We start from the raw sequence: 18,175 nt of genomic DNA, 5'->3' as shown, positions 1-18,175 counted from the left end.
GGATTCTCTGCAAAGATGATGCGGAAATACAGAAGAGGAACTGGACTTCAGAAGAAACATGCAAATGCATTGCCTCTCTCTACCAGGACAAAAGTCAAAGAGTTTCTGGAACGTGATGATACCTCACGGGCAACAACAGGGAAGAGAGACACATTGACGCAGAAGAAAGTGAAAATGCAAAAGCGCTTTCTGAATGAAACGTACAGTCTTTGGCGGAAATTCAAGAATGAACATCCACAGCTCAAGATTTCCTATAGTAAGTTATGGAAAACCTGCCCATTTTGGATAGTGAGGCCAACCGTCCGTGATAGGGACACATGCAAACACTCAACTGATGGCTGACAAACTGCTCCATCACAAAGTGCTAAAGACTAGCAACATTAAGGGCTAGATCCACAAAGAATGGATTGCACAGTGCTAGTTGCACCCTACTTACAATTCATTATAAATAGAAAATGGGGGACCTGGTGTAAACAAGACGAAAGTCTTTCTCTGGTCTGCATCCCCTTAACAATTGTGTGTATTGAGCCTTACTGTATTGTACCCATTCTGCAATCTGTTAATAACATTTTCAATCAGTTAAGACTGAGGAGATGGTGTTTGACCCCATCCACACACAGTCCATCTCGCCGGTCTCTTCATATAAATATCTTGTGATTTTTGTCGATAACACACTAACCTGGAACACCCATGTAGATAGCCTGTGTAGCAGACTACAACAACGACTGCACTTTCTACGTCGCCTTAGAGTTCATGGTGTAGATAAAAAAAATGTGTTACTTTTCTACCAATCTGTATTAGAGAGTCTCATCAGAAATGGTATTACAGCTTGGTTTGGTAACCTGTCTGTACAATTCAAGTCCAAACTGGTCCGTCTGATGCAGTCTATTTTTTAACAGGCTACTCTAAGGCAAGCCAATAGAATAGTCTCGGACCCCTCCCATGTCTTACATGCCGAGTATGAGCTACTGCCCTATGGGAGAAGGTTTAGAGTTCCACGCTCTAGACTAAATAGGTTTAAAAACTCCTTTATTCCGATCTCAGTGAAACTTTTAAATAGTGCCAGATAAAGGGCAACTATCGAATAACTGATATTTGGTTGTTATATTATTGATATTCGATAACCGATATTTGGGTTTTTTTGCGTATACTATTATATTATACTAGTATATTTGTGTATACTATTCTAATGTGGTGTTGCCAGACATCCTGCTGTGCAGGTACTTTACTAGACATGTTGTGTAGGCTATTATTGTTAGGCAGATTTATTGTGTTCTTATTTTGTTATATAGGATGGCCTAAAGATGTGTTTCCTGTTTATGTTCATTAAGATGCATTAAGTTATGTATTTGTCAACTTGTCAATGCAATTAAACTTTCAAATTTAGTTCTGCCTTCTTGTCTATTCTCAGTCCTTGCCCCACAATGTTGGAATGAACTCCCCACCCCAGTTAGGACAGCCGAAACCCATCCAATCTTTCGCCGTCGACTAAAGACGCACTTCTTCAATCATTATCTGAAATCTAAATCTTGTCTTCTTTTTAAGATTTTCCCATTAAAAGTTTTAAAACACATGGTGACACATAGTGTGTGACAACCATCCCCATGATGGGGTTGGTTGTCACAATGTGTCAGAGTGTCTTTGATAGGTGATTAACTCTGTGTTACAATACTTTGGAAAATGAGAGGGATACACATTTCAAGCCAACATCTTAAGCTTCAATTTAATGTAGGAATGACTATTGAAAGATGTTTTGATTATGAGCAATTCACACTAGAGTAAAAAGTGTGACAACGTCCCCCGTTCTCCCCTAATATGGTATAGAATGGAAATTGTGCTGGTCCCAGAGCCCCAACTGATTACTAAAAGACATATGATGCTCAATGCCTCTGTCTGGAAACAAGTATGCTCCCTCATGGAGAAGAAGATGTAGGCATGTTAAAAGAACAAACCTCTTACTGTTAAAGTATGTTGTTTGAAACCATAAAGGTTGTCAGTGTTTTTTTTAGATGGTTTCTTAGATGTTCCTATCCTGTTGTAACAGTTGTTGATAATACCTATGATTCTGATGTTGTGTTACTGTATCCATGAATGAATTCAATAAATCTATCTAAATGTCATTCCCATCACATTTCGTCATTACCACAACAGTACGTCATTACCAACACATGACATATTTCTTAACAAATTTGTAACAAATAGTTTAAATCTGACATTTTCCTACATGTTTTCCTATATTACAAGCCCCCCCTTAACATTTTATGTATGAAAAACAAGAATCATGGACCTGTTGTTGTAGTAATTGTATCTTTCTTGACAGGATCTAGCAATATATTTAAAAGGCTGCATATCTAAAGATCTAAAGCATGTTTAAATTCAAGTAAAATATTTCAAACCACTAATACATCAGAAGTAAGGTATAATGTTACATAAATGCCTTAAAAGCACAAATGTTTTACTTTTTATTTTACATTTTAAAGAGTTATTTGGTAACGTGATGGTAATGACAATGTTCTCTGACATTCTAGGAAAAGTGTTAAATATATTAAATTCCATAAAGTGATGTTTACAACAATGTTCATATTATGATTCCTGACAAAATGACTATAAAGCTTAATTGATCATTTAAGGTTTTATGCAATTTTATTTTTGATAAATAGATTTTCCCAAAAGTGCCCAAAATCAAATAAACGCCCTACTACGAGCTGGGAGAGGCTAGCACGGCATAGTTCTGACAGCTGTCACTTGTGCTATAAATGAAATAAATGACACACGGCTTTGTGTTGTCGCAAGATAGAAATTGTGCGTTTCTCCTTTCCGACGATTTCTACAATAATATACATTATAACTGCTGTTGTGACATGGTTATGATGTTTATACTTGAATACGTTTGAAAAATAAAACGATAATTTTGTCAAACAGTCTGGAGAGATTGATTTATGACGTGATGTAATTTTGGGACCGGTACCGGTCTCGTCAGGCTTAAGAGGTTAAGTATAATTGCTGGGTACTTTTTACACGCCTGGCTCTGGTGAAGCAGAGGAGACAGGCTCCACTTTTACACCTGGCAGGACCAGGCGTCCAGGCTGTACCCTCCACCGGACACTGTGCCCTGTGCCAGAATTCATTGCAGCGTTTGCTCGATAGAGAGGAGTGGTCATTTTCTGTGAACAATCATCGGCTATAATGAAGACAAGAGTTTATTTTTTTACATTTATTTTAACTCATTGACCGCAATGCTGTTTTCCCATCTCTACTCAATGGCGCCAGCGTTATTGACCATTTTCGCGATGTTTGCGGAACCATTGTGTGTTCTGTATTAGAGCTATGGAGACAATAGTATGGCTCATTTGACAGGCATGTTTTATAGTCCAACACTGACTAACCAGTTCATTTCTACATACTTTAGTTTGTGCACTATTCCATGTTAAACATCGCCCCTTTCCAAAATAATCCAGTATTTTTTTCTAGATTGCGAGATATGACGTGTTATATGCATACAAGTTCAAGTTCAAGTTCAAGTTTCTTTTATTGCCACACGGCCAGGCCGGTGGAATTCGAGCACGGTGCAGGTGGTAGCTGCGACAATACACCACAGTCCACAAAGACATAAGAAGACACATGGAACATAACATAACATCAACATAACATAACATACATCACATAACAGCAGGGGGTGAAATTAGGAGGAGTTGGAGTTAAGTAATTGTATGGCCTTGGGGAAGAAACTGTTGTTGAACCTCACTGCCCAGTGACCTGAACCTCCTACCAGAGGGGAGGAGTTGGAAGAGGTGATGAGCTGGGTGCAGGGGGTCACTGATGATTTTGTGTGCGCGTGTGATGGTGTGATGTTTGTGTATGGAGTCCAGGGCCCCGTTCCCCGTACCTGGATAACTGAGTTAGCCGGATAACTTTCGGTGAAGTCTGACTTAAGCCGGACTTTCCGGTTCCCCGAATCTGGATTGTCCAAATCACCATGACAACAGATCCAAAAGTTTGAGCCTGGTCGAAAGCAGGGTTTAAGTTCAAGTTAGCCGGATGAACCATCGCCACGCCCCCGCAAAGAAGTGACAGCCCGTTTCCTGAAATTATTCCCACAGTCTACGATCTGCATTATACCATTCTGAATTACGTTTTTGTGCTCCATTCTTCCAGAGGGGGCTTTTGAAATGTAAAATAGACCCAAAATGCTGATACTAAATTCACTTTGTCCTAAATAATGCACGTTATATATACCGTGGCGCTCGCTCGGTGCGATGTACACATTATGTGGTTATTTTAATTGTAACTGGGATTAAGATGTCTGATGAGATGCGCTGTTTGACGGATTTGAGAAATTGAATGAGCCGTTGACGTCACATTAATGAATGAGGATAAAGAGATCAAACTTCATTCAAAATAAAGAATATTCTAAACACGGGTCTCTCGTTCATTAATGTATAAACAATGAATTTATCCCATCTGGCACAGTGGCACAGCGGTAGTGCTCAATCCTGGCAACCCAGCGACCGGTGTTCGAAACCCCGTGTTTCCAATATAATTTTTTGGAATATAATATTAATGATTATACGCCAAAGTAGCCTAGTTTTAAGTTAAAATATTATAAATCTACATGCATTGAGGATGTCATTCTTTATATAGCTCTCAACGTGCACCAAATTGAATTATTCCTACATCGCAAAAAGAAGGGAAAGACTAGGTTTCGAACCCCGGTCGTCTGCGTGAAAGTCAAAAGAAGAACCCGTTACACCACAGTGGAGATAAGTAAAAGATCGACCATACATCAATCAATGGGAAGAGAGCCGTATCGTTATTCTGTATAACAGTTTGACTAATTATTTTCGCTAGCAAGATCTCATTTGATTATTCAATCCAGCAGGCAAGTTTAAAGAAATATAATCTGATTGATTGAGGTAATGAGGGACCTAAAATTAGCCTATAGATAACGCATTTAACTTGTCGGCGAGGCGATTGAGCCGTACTGCAATATGTTAATAAAGTTCTAAATCAATTAATCAATCAATGCCGCTAGAGAATCAGGATCTCTGCTATCGATACGTGCTGGCTTTTCAACTGGAGCGGCCGCGCGCACTTATCCTGGGTCTCAAGTCTGGCTTGAGTTAACGAGACTGAATCCACCTTCGAGGAACAGGAAAATCCCGGCTTCAAACATCGGGTTAACTGAATCTGGATAATGACATCTTGATCGACTTAGTTGAACCAGGTACGGGGAACAGGGCCCAGGGTGGGGAGTGTGCAGTTAATGATTTTGGATGCCCTTATGATGATCCTGTCTAGTCTGTGTAGTGTGTGTTTGGGTGTGTTGCCGTACCATACAGTGATGGAGAGTGAAATGATGTTTTGTATAATGGCAGTTCCGAAACATGTTTGTTTCAGGCTGCGATTAAATCTACCAAAATCTGAGAGTGCTGGTTCAAGCGTATTGCTTTCTTTCTAGTATAATGGCTGTGTAAAATTGTATCATTAACGTCTTCCTAACCTTGTACTTCTTGAGTTGTCTCAAGTGGAATAATCTTTGATTGGCTGTTTTAAGTAGATGAGTGGTGTGGTGATCCCAGTTGAGTTTATTGCTGATGTGTGTTCCTAAGTATTTAAATGTGTCTGTGGCTGCAATGGGTTGGTTATTGATGAGCATGGGTGTTTTAGTGGGTGTGATTTTCAGAAAGTCAATAATGAGTTCAACGGTCTTGCTTTCGTTGAGTATCAGGTTGTGTTCTCTGCACCATGTTGGTGTCCGCTCCACCTCCAGCCGGTAGTCATCCTCCTTGTTGTTGGAGATCAGCCCTAGGATGGTGGTGTCGTCCGCGTATTTTAGTGTTTTGACTGAGGGTGATGCTGATCGGAGGTTGTTTGTGTAGAGGGAAAAAAGCCACGGGGAGAGAACACACCCCTGTGGTACCCCAATGTTGGTGGTCAGAGGGAGAGAGGTGAGGTTGTTGTAGCGGACTACCTGTTTGCGGCCCTTCAGTGTGTCCAGCAGCCAGACACAGAGGGAGGGGGCAATGTTCATGTTGGTCAGGGTTTGGAACAGTATGAGGGGGTCGATGGTGTTGAAGGCACTGCTGAAGTCAATAAAGAGTATCCGGGCGTAACTGTTTTTGGTCTCCAGATGCTGGAGGGTGTAGTGCAGTGCCAGGTTGACTGCATCGTCAGTAGACCGGTTTGTGCGATAGGCAAATTGTAGAGGGTCCATCAGGGGGGATGTGAGTGTTTTTAAAACTGACAGGACTATGCGTTCCAGCACCTTCATGGCTACTGCCGTCAAGGCCACGGGTCTGTAGTCATTAAGGCTAGATATTTTTCCTTTCATGGGTATGGGGATGATGATGGATTGTTTGAAGAGGGCTGGGATCTGCATTTGCTGGAGTGAGGTGGGGAAAATGCCAGTGTAGACTGGTGCTAGCTGGTCAGAACAATAGCTGAGGCAGGCAGGTGAGATGTTATCCGGGCCTGCTGCCTTGCCCTTATCCAGCCTCCGGAAGAGGTTCCTCACTGTATCTATATCAATGGTGAGTGGGGTGGATAGGTGGGGGGGTGGGGTGGGCCAGCTGTCTTTAAGAGGCTTCTCAAACCTGGCAAAGAAGGTGTTCAGCTTGTCTGGGAGGTGGGGGTCTGCGTCGGGGGGGGGGGAGGGGGGGATTTATTTTTGTAATTGGTTAGTCCATTGAGAGTTTTCCAGACTGCCCTAGTGTTGTTTGAATCAAATTTACGCCCAAATCGTTCGGGTTGCTTGCCTGAACTCCAAATAATTCCAAATCAAAGGTATATACAGTACCATGTACATATGTGTCTTCACAAAATCATCAGGGGGGGGGGGGGGGGGGGGGGGTCATTTTACCTCAAAACTGCGATCGTTACCAAAAGCATGTTTTAGGTCCGGTAAAATACGACACTGTGATTGACACAAAAGCATGTTTCTGGTTAAAAATATACCAGCAGGTTACCTAAAATAGACCTTACCTTAGTCAGAAGGTACTCCAAAATGAATAAATCCCAGTCGTCCCATCGCGATCGCAATTACTCGTGTATATTGGGCATGGCTATCATACGGGAAACAATAGGTTTGAGGCATCAAATCTCCGACCGATTGCTATGTCCTGATTCACTTTGACGGGGAAGCAGCTGGAGGTACCTCAGTACTGAAAGACAACTGATATCCCCAGTTCAAAAGGTAGGCGATACTGCCACCTGGATTGGATCGTCATTGCAATTTTAACGTAGGCAGCGGTGCCAGGGAGACACAGGCAGCTCCGAGGGAGTGTTTAGAATGGGGATCAAAATCAAAGGAAAAAGATCAAAGGATCTAAAAACGAGAAAACTAGTTTTTGGCGCTGAGCGGTTGGCGACGAAACACGAGCATACTTGTTTTTGGCGGCCAATGAGTTAACGAGGGGGACAGACTGGGACATTTTTATGGAGTCGTCAAGCTCGTTCCATATCTGCGGACCCGTACAGACCATGATATGGCGCGTATAACTTTGTTCTGTAATAATTTTATTTTTTTATATAACTGGGAAAAGTGTTGGACAATATGATGTTGCAGTAGGTGAGAATGACTGAATGTGGATGACGATAGTGTTTTTATGAGATGATCAATATGGTAGTTGAAGTTCAAGCATTTGTCGATGTGGACCCGATGTGGAATTTTGTGGAGGCTACTCTATTGATTTATTGCCCATTTATTGCAATACGGATACACTTTGTGTTTGTTTTGTTTTTATTAGAGCAAAATACTATATAATTGTTACCGTTACTGCCAAAAAATGCGGCGCGTTACTATGATTGAACCTGTTTCTTTCATCAGACAGATCTCTGCACTGAGAGGCAATACTGTTCTTCCTGGTTAGTAGACAGTGTGCGATTGGCTGAGGTTGAGTAAAATGTCATGGTAAGCCAATCAGAGGTAGAGGTGGGTGGGTGTCTAACGCAGGGGCGGATTTAGGATTGTAGGAGATCCGGCGCTTAGCCCAGATAGGTGCCCGCGTTTTTTTTTTTTTTTTTTTTATGAACCTGTACGTGCAATTTCCTGCAATATAGAGCCTTCAATCTTGACCAATAAAGCTGCTCTTTTCACTATAAAACTCAGTTAACCATAACGTAGTTATGGTTAGATTTATATATTGGGGGGGGATATATCATATTTTTCATATGATCAAAAAGTGGTGGAGCAAGAGCATACCTTTGCTCCCCCAAGTTCAATAGTGGGAGAGCAGAGATGTTCCGAATGCTCTTATGGCCAGGCGTCTATGATTCACTGATACAAAGTAAAATAGTGCAGTGCAATAAAATAGTTAGTAAAATAGAATAAAATAATGCAATAGTGCATTGCAATAAAATAGTTATCATCGTATTTTTTCGGGAGGCCGGTAAGGAGTGCATTACAGTAGTCGAGTTGGCTTGAGATAAAGGCATGGATCTGGTTTTCAGCGTCCTTTTGATTTATAAATGGCCGTACTTTAGCTATATTTCTAAGGTGGAATAATTAAGTTTTTGTCAACTTGTTGATTGTGATTTAAAGCTTAGGTCTGAGTCTACCATAACACCAAGACTTAACTCACTCAAATACAGTTAGCAGCTGGATAGACCACAGATGGAAATTAGCTTCTGCTAAATCTGGTGCAAACATATTTTCATGTAACAATGATGAATTGTCAAAAAAAAAAAAAAAAAAAAAAATCTGGGCTTTTCAGAAAACATTCGGGGCTTGAGCCCAAGTAGCCACCCCCATAGCCCCGCCCCTGGTCTAACGCATCCAGAGTCTGACACACAGCGCCACAACACAAACGACTCAGTCAGCGTGAGACTTCGGGTCCGTGTAGTGTACGTTTTGATAGTTTGTTTGGCGAGCCCAAATAATCCAAAACGAATCCAACGAACAACACAAGCGAGCAGTCAACAACAGGTCCATGAGCGTTTTTTGTTCACTCTTGTTGTGTTGCAGCACAGGACACTACAGTAGTGGCTCTACTGCTGACAGCCTTATCAACATAGTGCTGCACTTCCTGGTTTAATAGCACAGTCTGGTGCTCAGAGATATATATATCTGTATGTCATACAGATCATTTAATCATGTCTTAAATGTCATGATTAGATTTGTTTAGATGATTAGATTAGATTCTTATATCTGTATGTTGTGTATGTCATAAATGTCATGAATTGAAAATGGGGGACCCTGATGTAAACAAGACGAAAGTGTTTCTCTGGTCTGCATCCCCTTAACAATTGTGTGTATTGAGCCGTACTGTACTGTAACGATTCTGCAATCTGTTAATAAAATGTTCATTCAATCAGTATATATTTGTTATTTATTTTTTGTATAGTGCTTAGCAAGCATAATTTAATGTTGCCCAGTTGTGGCCTGTTGAGGGGCAATACATATCAACAGTTCCAAAACATCTATTGTGTTTGTATTTGTATGATCCACTATATAAACATAGTAATTATAATATCTACATACATGGCATTTGATTGGAGGCTAGTCTCACTTTGTCCCACAGCAACATTAAAATAGTTTAGATTTGTGTATGTTGTTTATGTAAAAAGAAAAAAAACTTGAAAGTAACGCAATAGTTACCTTCTGAAGTAACTAGTAACTTTTATAATTTGTAACTGAGTAAGTAATTTAGTTATGTTTTGGAATAAGTAACTAGTAACTGTAACTAGTTACTTTTTAAAAGTAACTTGCCCAACACTGTCCATATGTGATCTCTCATTTAGCCATGTCTCACTGTCTCAAGCGAGCGAGTAGATCTGCATAGTGTTTATTCAGATGTCTAATGTTTATATGCAGGAATTAATAGTTTTCATCCTTATTCATGTATTTCATCTGGTCTGGGAGGTAGCTTTTACACTGAAGCTGCTCGGCCATGCCGTCGTCTCCATTCATTAAATCATCTAAACCCATTTGTAGTCTGTGATATTGAGTGACTGTCGATTATTTTATCTCCCCCTTTCCCTATCCTTCTAGTACAGTTGGTACACATACAGTATGCACACATACAAAACACACACACATACAAAACACACACACACAAAACAGACATCAACATAGCAGCCAAAGCCATATCAAGCCAGGGTATGCTAAGCAGATGGCCTGAAGTAAACAAGAAAATAAGAAAAAAATACAAATACTGTATGATATGATATGATATGATATTTGCATTTATAATGTGCCCCCCAGCGAATTTTTACATCGGTCCGGGGCGCAGAAAACAGGTAACCAGGCAGATGGACAGACAGAGAACATAAGAACACCTCATATATATATAAATATAAAGAATATATAAAACAATAGGGCTCTCCCAAGCCAATGTTTTCAGTTTGTATATCCAAAGACCGGTGTTCCATGTTCCATGTTCTGTAGCTCCTATGTCCACCCCTAACTAGAAATAAATATAATTTATTTTCTCTGAAGAGCTTGGTGTGAAATTAAGGTGTGAAATTATTTCCAATGTATCTGGATCTGTCTTCTCTACTCTGCCTTCTCTGTGCATATCTCTCCAGCCAGCGTGTGTGTGTGTGTCTGTGTGTGTGTGTGTGTATATGTTAGTGTGTGTCTTTGTGTATGAGGATGTGTGTGTGTGTGTTTGTGTGTGTGTGTGTGTGTGTGTGTGTGTGTGTGTGTGTGTGTGTGTGTGTGTGTGTGTGTGTGTGTGTGTGTGTGTGTGTGTGTGTGTGTGTGTGTGTGTGTGTGTGTGTGTGTGTGTGTGTGTGTGTGTGTGTGTGTGTGTGTGGGTGTGTGTGTGTGTGTGTGTGTGTGTATGAAGATGTGTGTATGTGTGTGTGTGTGTATGTGTGTGTTTGTGTATGAGTATGTGTGTGTCTGTGTATGCGTGTTCATAATGAAACAGACGATTACACCACGTATATTTCTGGACAGAGCCAGGCCGTAGCATAAGCTGTATAGGACGATGCTATGGGTGCCATCCATAGCGCAAACGAAGGAACGGCTGGCCGATGGCCATTGTATTTATCATACAAATTTAAGCTTCAGTGTACTGTGAACAATGCTACCACCTGTGCATGCTCCAGTCCGTTCCCACTGTCTTTTCAAATCGATTAGGGGGAGGTGGATGTGCCCACTGTGTCCCACTGATGCATAATTATTTGCTATGTTATGCCCAGGCTTTTTTTTTTGGGAAATCATTCTGCAGGTATGTAGGAAGATAGCCAGCAAGGTATATTCATTCACCAGGTAACAGTTGGGGTACATGTTTGATATACAATAGCCTAATTCAAATACAGATATGATGTCAAAAAGAATAAAGCCATCTGGTGCCCAGAAATTAATTAATTAATAGTGTATATTATTGCATAGTAACTAGACTAACTGTGAGGTGATGTGATGAATTCATAGTGTATCTATTGCATAGTAACTAGATTAACTGTGAGGTGATGTGATGAATTCATAGTGTATCTATTGCATAGTAACTACTAGACTAACTGTGAGGTGATGTGATAAATGTATAGTTTATCTATTGCATAGTAACTAGACTAACTGTGTGCTGTACACAAATATGTTCCATACAGTTGGCCTTTTCCCGCCGATAGTTCACTCATATTTGAGCGAGTGTGCGAGGTGTTGCCCTATACGCTCCAAAAGGGACAGTGCACCTGGGGTGATGAAAGCAAGACTGCAGCAAAGTTGTATTTTTATATTACAGTAAATGTGTGCTTATCGCAGTGTTTTAGTCTGTAAGAAATTATTATTACTGTAAGTGGTCATACAGTTACAGCGAATTAGGGCTGTCTACCATTTTGCGGCGGTCCCGACGGCATTGATTTTGAGGTTGATTGCTGTTCTGTTATATGCCACAGGAGACACAAAGCCTGACAGAACTGCCTTGCAGCATTGATAGATAGCCGCAGTGCTTCAGAAATAGGTCTCGAAATCCATAGCACACATGAAGAATATTTATCAATTTCAATTTGACATTCATAACTTATAAAGTTAAGATAACCTTTCTCTAGGCTTTTGAAAATGTAGGGGAGCAGCCGAGATAAATCGCTAAAATGATATTACTAATATTTCCCAAACAAGATACAGGATCATCATGATCACATATTTTTCTAATTATCTTCACCTAGAAAAGAAACAAAAAACCTAATTATATCATAAAAAAGTGCTCAAATACTTTATTGTAATATGGAACATGAGAAAACGGTCTCGATATTTAACTCATTCAGCGTCATACCCGACATTTCTCGGGTTATCTCGCCAGCGGTTGAGCGCCACTACAGATTTCTCGGGTTTTGATCCTTTTATCTTTTTCCTCTGATCCCCGTTCTAAACCATCATCCGGATCATTCTATGTGTCCCTGGCTCATTTGCCTACGTTGGAATTGCAATGCAGATCGAATCTCACCAGGTGGCAGTATCACCTACCTTTTGAAAGAAATGGATCAGGAGAGGCAATGAATGAACCGGACTATCGAGACTCGCTCTGAGGGGGAGGAGCTCCTGCAAAGCAAATGCTAGCAGATCTTCTCGCCTCAAAACCTATAGTGTCCCTGGTCGCTCTAGTAGCACACCATGTAACGTGCTGCGTCGCGAAGCGGCCAACCCGGGTTCGATTCCCGGACCCGGCCTCCTTTGCCGACTGTCTTCCCCTGCTCTGTCTCCCATTTCCTCCTCTCGCTCTCTCTCTACCGGACTGCCCGTAAGTACAAACCAATAAAAATCTACAAAAACATGTAAAAAAAAATAGTGTGTCCCGTAAACACGTGTTTATTACTCGTTTATATGTAATTACACGTGTTTACGGGGCACACTATTTTTTTTTACATGTTTTTGTAGATTTTCATTGGAATTATTCTTTTTGGATTACCTTATGGCTAAGGTAAGGACCCCCTACATCTATTTTACCGAACCGGAAACATGTTTATGTAACGATCACAGTGTCTTACTTTACCGGACATAAACCAAGTGTTTTGTAATGATCGCATTTTCAGGGTAAGACTACCTACCTTGATAATTTTGTGAAGGCACATGTGTACATGGTATATACCTTTGATTTGGGAGTATTTGGGGTTTCAGGAGCTCAACCAGAACAGTTTGGGCTTATTGCATATAACATGTTTTATCTCGCGATCTATGTAAAAAGACTGGATTATTTTGGAAATGGAAGACAAACTACAGTGTGTAGAAAAAAACTATTTTTTACATGTTGGACTAGAAATAGTGTCTGTCAAATGAGCCATACTATTGTCTCCATAGCTATAATATAGAATATACAATAGTGTCCGCAAAGATCGTGAAATATCGTGGAAATGGTCATGAAAAGCTGGCGCTAGACAGTGAAGGATGGGGGGAGCTTATGGCACTCAATGTGTTAAGATAAGTTATTTCGAATGTGATTCGTTCATTGCGCACAAGTTTCAGAATGTGCTGCCTCTAAGAAAGAAATGTGAGTAGACAAAAATGTTACTTCAGTGTGTTCAAACCTCTGTTACTCTATTTCATTAGCACTCAAAGTGATTTTTCTGGAACTTCAGAATGTTACCTTTCAAAAGAGACCAGACTCATGCATGTGCTATAAGGATAAAGTATAATAAATAGCTAATTACTTTGGGTATGCAATCATCAAAACAAAAGCTAAAATAGCCCCATTTTTGCCTGATGATTAAGTGGTTAAAATGCAATAGGTTTGCGCTCTCCTCCCCCTTTGGAATGCAGCTTCCATCACCACCGCGCCATTATAAGGAGCTGGCAGTTTCTGTATGTAAATTCAGGTGTAAGAGAACGTGCTTCCAGTTTAAGAATGAGTGACGTACTTCATTCAGGAGTTTGCAGCTGCTATCACCTGGAATTTAAGAGCACCTCTCCATGCATTCAGGAATCCAGGGAGGACTATCGTAGGTGTCCTCTTACGAACTGGTTCAGGCTGCGGTTACACCTTTCGTTTTAATTTTCGTTTCATTGTCATACGCGTTTCGCCGCGACGTCCTGCGCCTCGAGTCACACTTTCGTTTTTTTTTTGTTTTTGTCACCTGAGCACACTGATGTAGTACACTGCCAAAGCAGTAGGTGGCAGTAGGTGGCGAACATGAAGGCAATTTCAACCAATCAGAACTTGAATGTGCCAATACACTTCCTGGTAGCTCCAGCAAAGAAAATGTCAACAAGGCAGACGCCTATGGGCGCCACCATCTTGCCTATTTACTCAATGCAGCCATTCTTTTTCAGCAAAGCCTAATAAAAGTGCAATAAACAAAACGGATACATTCACTGTGTGTTCTGCCTGTCATTTGTTGATGAAACAAAACTAACATCAACACAAGTGACCACCAAGAGCGGATAGTTTAGTCTAAAAAAAGATCGGTAGCATTGTTAGCTGCATGCTAAAGTCAATGTAATTTGCCATTATAACAGTATAGCATTGTGGCTAGAAGCTAACGTTAGCTCACGCTACTTAGCCAGCACCAAACTGATGATATCGGGAGCTATCAGTGGTTAGATAACATTAGAGACAACGCTGTGTGTATTAAACAAAGGTGAATAGATGACTGGGCCATTTTGTTTAATGCTTGTTAAGTTGAAAGAGGAGCTTTGAGCTAACAGGGTTTGATAGCTAATGCTAGCTCATGTTAGCCAGTGGTAATGCTAGCAGAATGAATGGATGTAAACTTTATTTAACATATTGCATAATGGGTACAATACAATACGGCTCAATACAAACAATTGTTAAGGGAATGCAGACTGTTGTAGCTTGGACTGGGGTCCTTATAAGAATAACTTGACAACACATAGTAGCTGCAGCTATTTGGGACACAGGGACACGGAGCTGGGAGCTCTCTGTTGTCACCGGAGGGCACGCAGATGGTATCTACTGCGCATGGGCGTTTTCGCAACAACGGCTCCGTGCAGACTACACGCTGTTGTCGGCGCGTTTTTTAGCGGTTCTCCAAAACGCAAACACAATTTAGCGTTTCAGCCATATCCACACAAAAACGCCAAAAAACGCATTTCTGTGTAATAGGGACATGAAACGTATTCAAAAACGTATAAAAAAACGCCACAAAAACACCAGTCTAACCATGGCCTCAATGTAAATGTGAATGTCTCGGAGTGTGTCCACACACACACACACACACACACACACACACACACACACACACACACACACACACACACACACACACACACACACACACACACACACACACACACACACACACACACACACACACACACACACACACACACACACACACACACACACACACACACACACACACACACACACACACACACACACACACACACGCGTCTGTTGTCATTTATTTATTTATTTATGTATTATTCACTGTCATTTGCAGTGTTTGTGTATAGTGCTTTTATAAATTTTTCGGACATCACAGTGGCTATAAATGTAAAACGTAATTGCTAATGATACAAATATTGTCGTATTTATTATTATTATAATTATTTAATTCCGAGGATGTCTGTAGAATCAGCGTTATTATAGCAATCGCCATGATTTCTCGCAAAAGAACACGGGTGCGTACGCCGCACACAGTCTGTCCGATGACTGCCTTTCAGAGTTTATAAATCCAAATGCGGAAAGTCAATAAGCATCATGAACATTTGCGCAGCGTAATCATCAGGCTGTGGGGTGCCATGCACGTTACGAGCACAGTCGAAAGCCTACAAGGTTTTGATCTCCCCATCCCCCTTTGGAATGTTTTGAATTTAAATGCAAATACAAGCTGCTGCATTTGCATTGTGTTTGTGACGTTGTGAAGAAACGAAATACCTAATTATAGGGGGGAAAAAGTGCTAATTTACTTTATTGAAGTGACAGTGTTAAGTTACAATATAGTCTATATTAACCAGACAGTATGTGCCAGGGATTGGATATGTGTCTCCACTCTTTATATGTATTATTCACAGTATAGAGTTTCATAAATATACGAATATATCGTTTTTGTATGAGTAATATAGCATAATATAAGAATATAGGACATAATAATACTGTATACATACTGTATATGTTTATACTGCGCTCAATATATATATTCATTATTATGTATGATATATGTATAGTTTGTTTCCATATAGAGTGCACTATAAATCGAATGTATTATTATTATTATTATTATTATTATTATTATTATTATTATTATTATTATTATTATTATTATTATTATTATTATTATTATTATTATTATTATTGCGATGCAAGGGGCACCAGAAAATATTATTGCCTAGGCACCAAATTGTTCGGCTCTGTTTCTGGGTGCAGACTTTTGTAACACACTAACATGTATTACTTTTTCTGGAGTACTTCACCTTGTTGTTGGTATTTGCACTTATTGATTGTCACTTCTGGTTTGCTGTCACTACACTGATTGACTGTCACCACTGGTCGCTGTCACTGGCTGTCACTTATGCTGTCACTAATTGATGCCCGTGGTATGTCAGGAATGTGGCTTTATAATGACCTCCTGTTTCCTTTCTCCCGGTCGGAGCTTCAGACAGTCCTGCATGCAGACGGATTCAGAACAAGTGCTGGACCTGCTTGTTGCCGTTAATTTATATTTTGTATTTAGCCTAAGGTCTATTCTCAGTTGACACCCTGCGTCTTTCTTGTTCATTACATTCATTGCTCCTGTGTTCTTACAATAAAAAGACACACTACTGAAGAAGAGCAAACCACATCTCTGTATCATTCCTTCCTCTACAATTGGAACTCAATTTCCTACCTGCATCGATATATATATATATATATATATATATATTAAGGCTGTCAAATATATCGCGTTAATATCGCGTTAACTCCCGATTCTATTAATGCCACTAATTTTTTTAACTCAAGATTAACTAAAAAAAAAAAAAATTTTTTTTACTAGACTTCACTCAGGTGCTTATATTGTTTCCTTTGCTTATATATTATTGATGCTCTCATTGATACTATGTTTTTTTCTGAAGTGTGTGTGTGTGTGTGTGTGTGTGTGTGTGTGTGTGCGTGTGTGTGTGTGTGTGTGTGTGTGTGTGTGTGTGTGTGTGAGATATAGAGAGAGAGGGGGGTGAGAGAGATGAGGAAGGGGCAAAAGAGAAAAAGAGCTGGGAGAGTGTGTGTGTGAGGGAGAGAGGGGTGTGTGTGATTAATCAGCCCTTGTGTGTGTGAATGTAACAAGTTCCTAACGTTTTCTTTCCCCTATTATTTCATGCACACTTTATTCATTGTTTTAAATTATTATTTTCTTTTAAGTTATTTTGTGCATCACTCTGTTTTGAATTTGATGCAAATTTGCAATGCATGAGGGTCATCCTTTTGTGTTAAATGGCTGCACAAAGCAAGCATTTGTTGACTCGCATGTTGATAAGAGTATTAAAACTTGGAACTTGAAAAAGATCTGTTTAAGGTAAAAAAAAAAAAAATGATTAATTTGCGATTAATCGCGAGTTAACTATGGACAATCATGCGATTAATCGAGTTAAATATTTTAATCGTTTGACAGCACTAATATATATATATAAATACATGCATTTTGAAAAACCACTTGTCAAATCTGGAAACTTCTTCTACATGTCACAGCAGTGTCAGATGTCAGTAATAGCATAAAGGAAATAAAACTGCATATACAGTTTCGACAGAACATCGATGGTATGTTGACAGCAGGCAGAAATAAATCTCCCTCGAGAGACATTATGCAAATGTCGTGAACTAGATGGTATAGTGCTTGTATAAGGTAGATGCTTATTTTTCTCTCTCTGGGAGAAAACACATTGTACACATTGTAAATCTATGGGCAGTTGTTTATGTTGGCTGGTGGTGTTGTGCATGAGTTCAGTATTGCGTTGACAAAACCCCTCAGGAGTTTGGGTAGCAGAGGGCAACAGTGTATATTTTTCCAGACCTTTCCTCAGAATGATATCTTGGAATTGACCTACCTCGAGCTCCGCCCTCTTTTCTTGATCCCCCAATCACAAAGAAAGCAACAATTGTCTTTTTGATTATTGATTATATTGATTAATTAATTTATTAATTGATTATAAAACAATTATAAAACCTGACTGTTCAGTGAGTGTTTACACACACTGAACATTCAAAGGGTTAAGCCTAGTTGATTTCTCTGACTCACACCGATGTAAGTTGACTCTTGATCCCATTAATCATTATTCTACATGTGTGAGATGATGCCAGCTGTC

At 40.0% G+C, this 18,175-nt stretch overlaps 1 protein-coding gene across 1 annotated transcript in view; it reads right to left on the bottom strand.

Annotated features, from left to right (window-relative positions):
* The window catches only part of astn1 (astrotactin 1), a gene marked incomplete at both ends in the record, with an annotated part of 1,409,859 nt that overhangs the window by 1,037,210 nt on the left and 354,474 nt on the right, over positions 1–18,175 (bottom strand). Inside the window, one exon of the mRNA XM_084327731.1 lies at positions 5,713–6,633. Coding sequence (XP_084183857.1) covers positions 5,713–6,633 — 921 coding nt within the window. The remainder of the gene's footprint in view (positions 1–5,712; positions 6,634–18,175) is intronic.

This window comes from Notolepis coatsorum, assembly GCF_963971535.1.
Source record: "Notolepis coatsorum genome assembly, chromosome: 13".
NCBI lineage: Eukaryota > Metazoa > Chordata > Actinopteri > Aulopiformes > Paralepididae > Notolepis > Notolepis coatsorum.
This window is presented reverse-complemented; position numbering and strand designations above follow the sequence as displayed.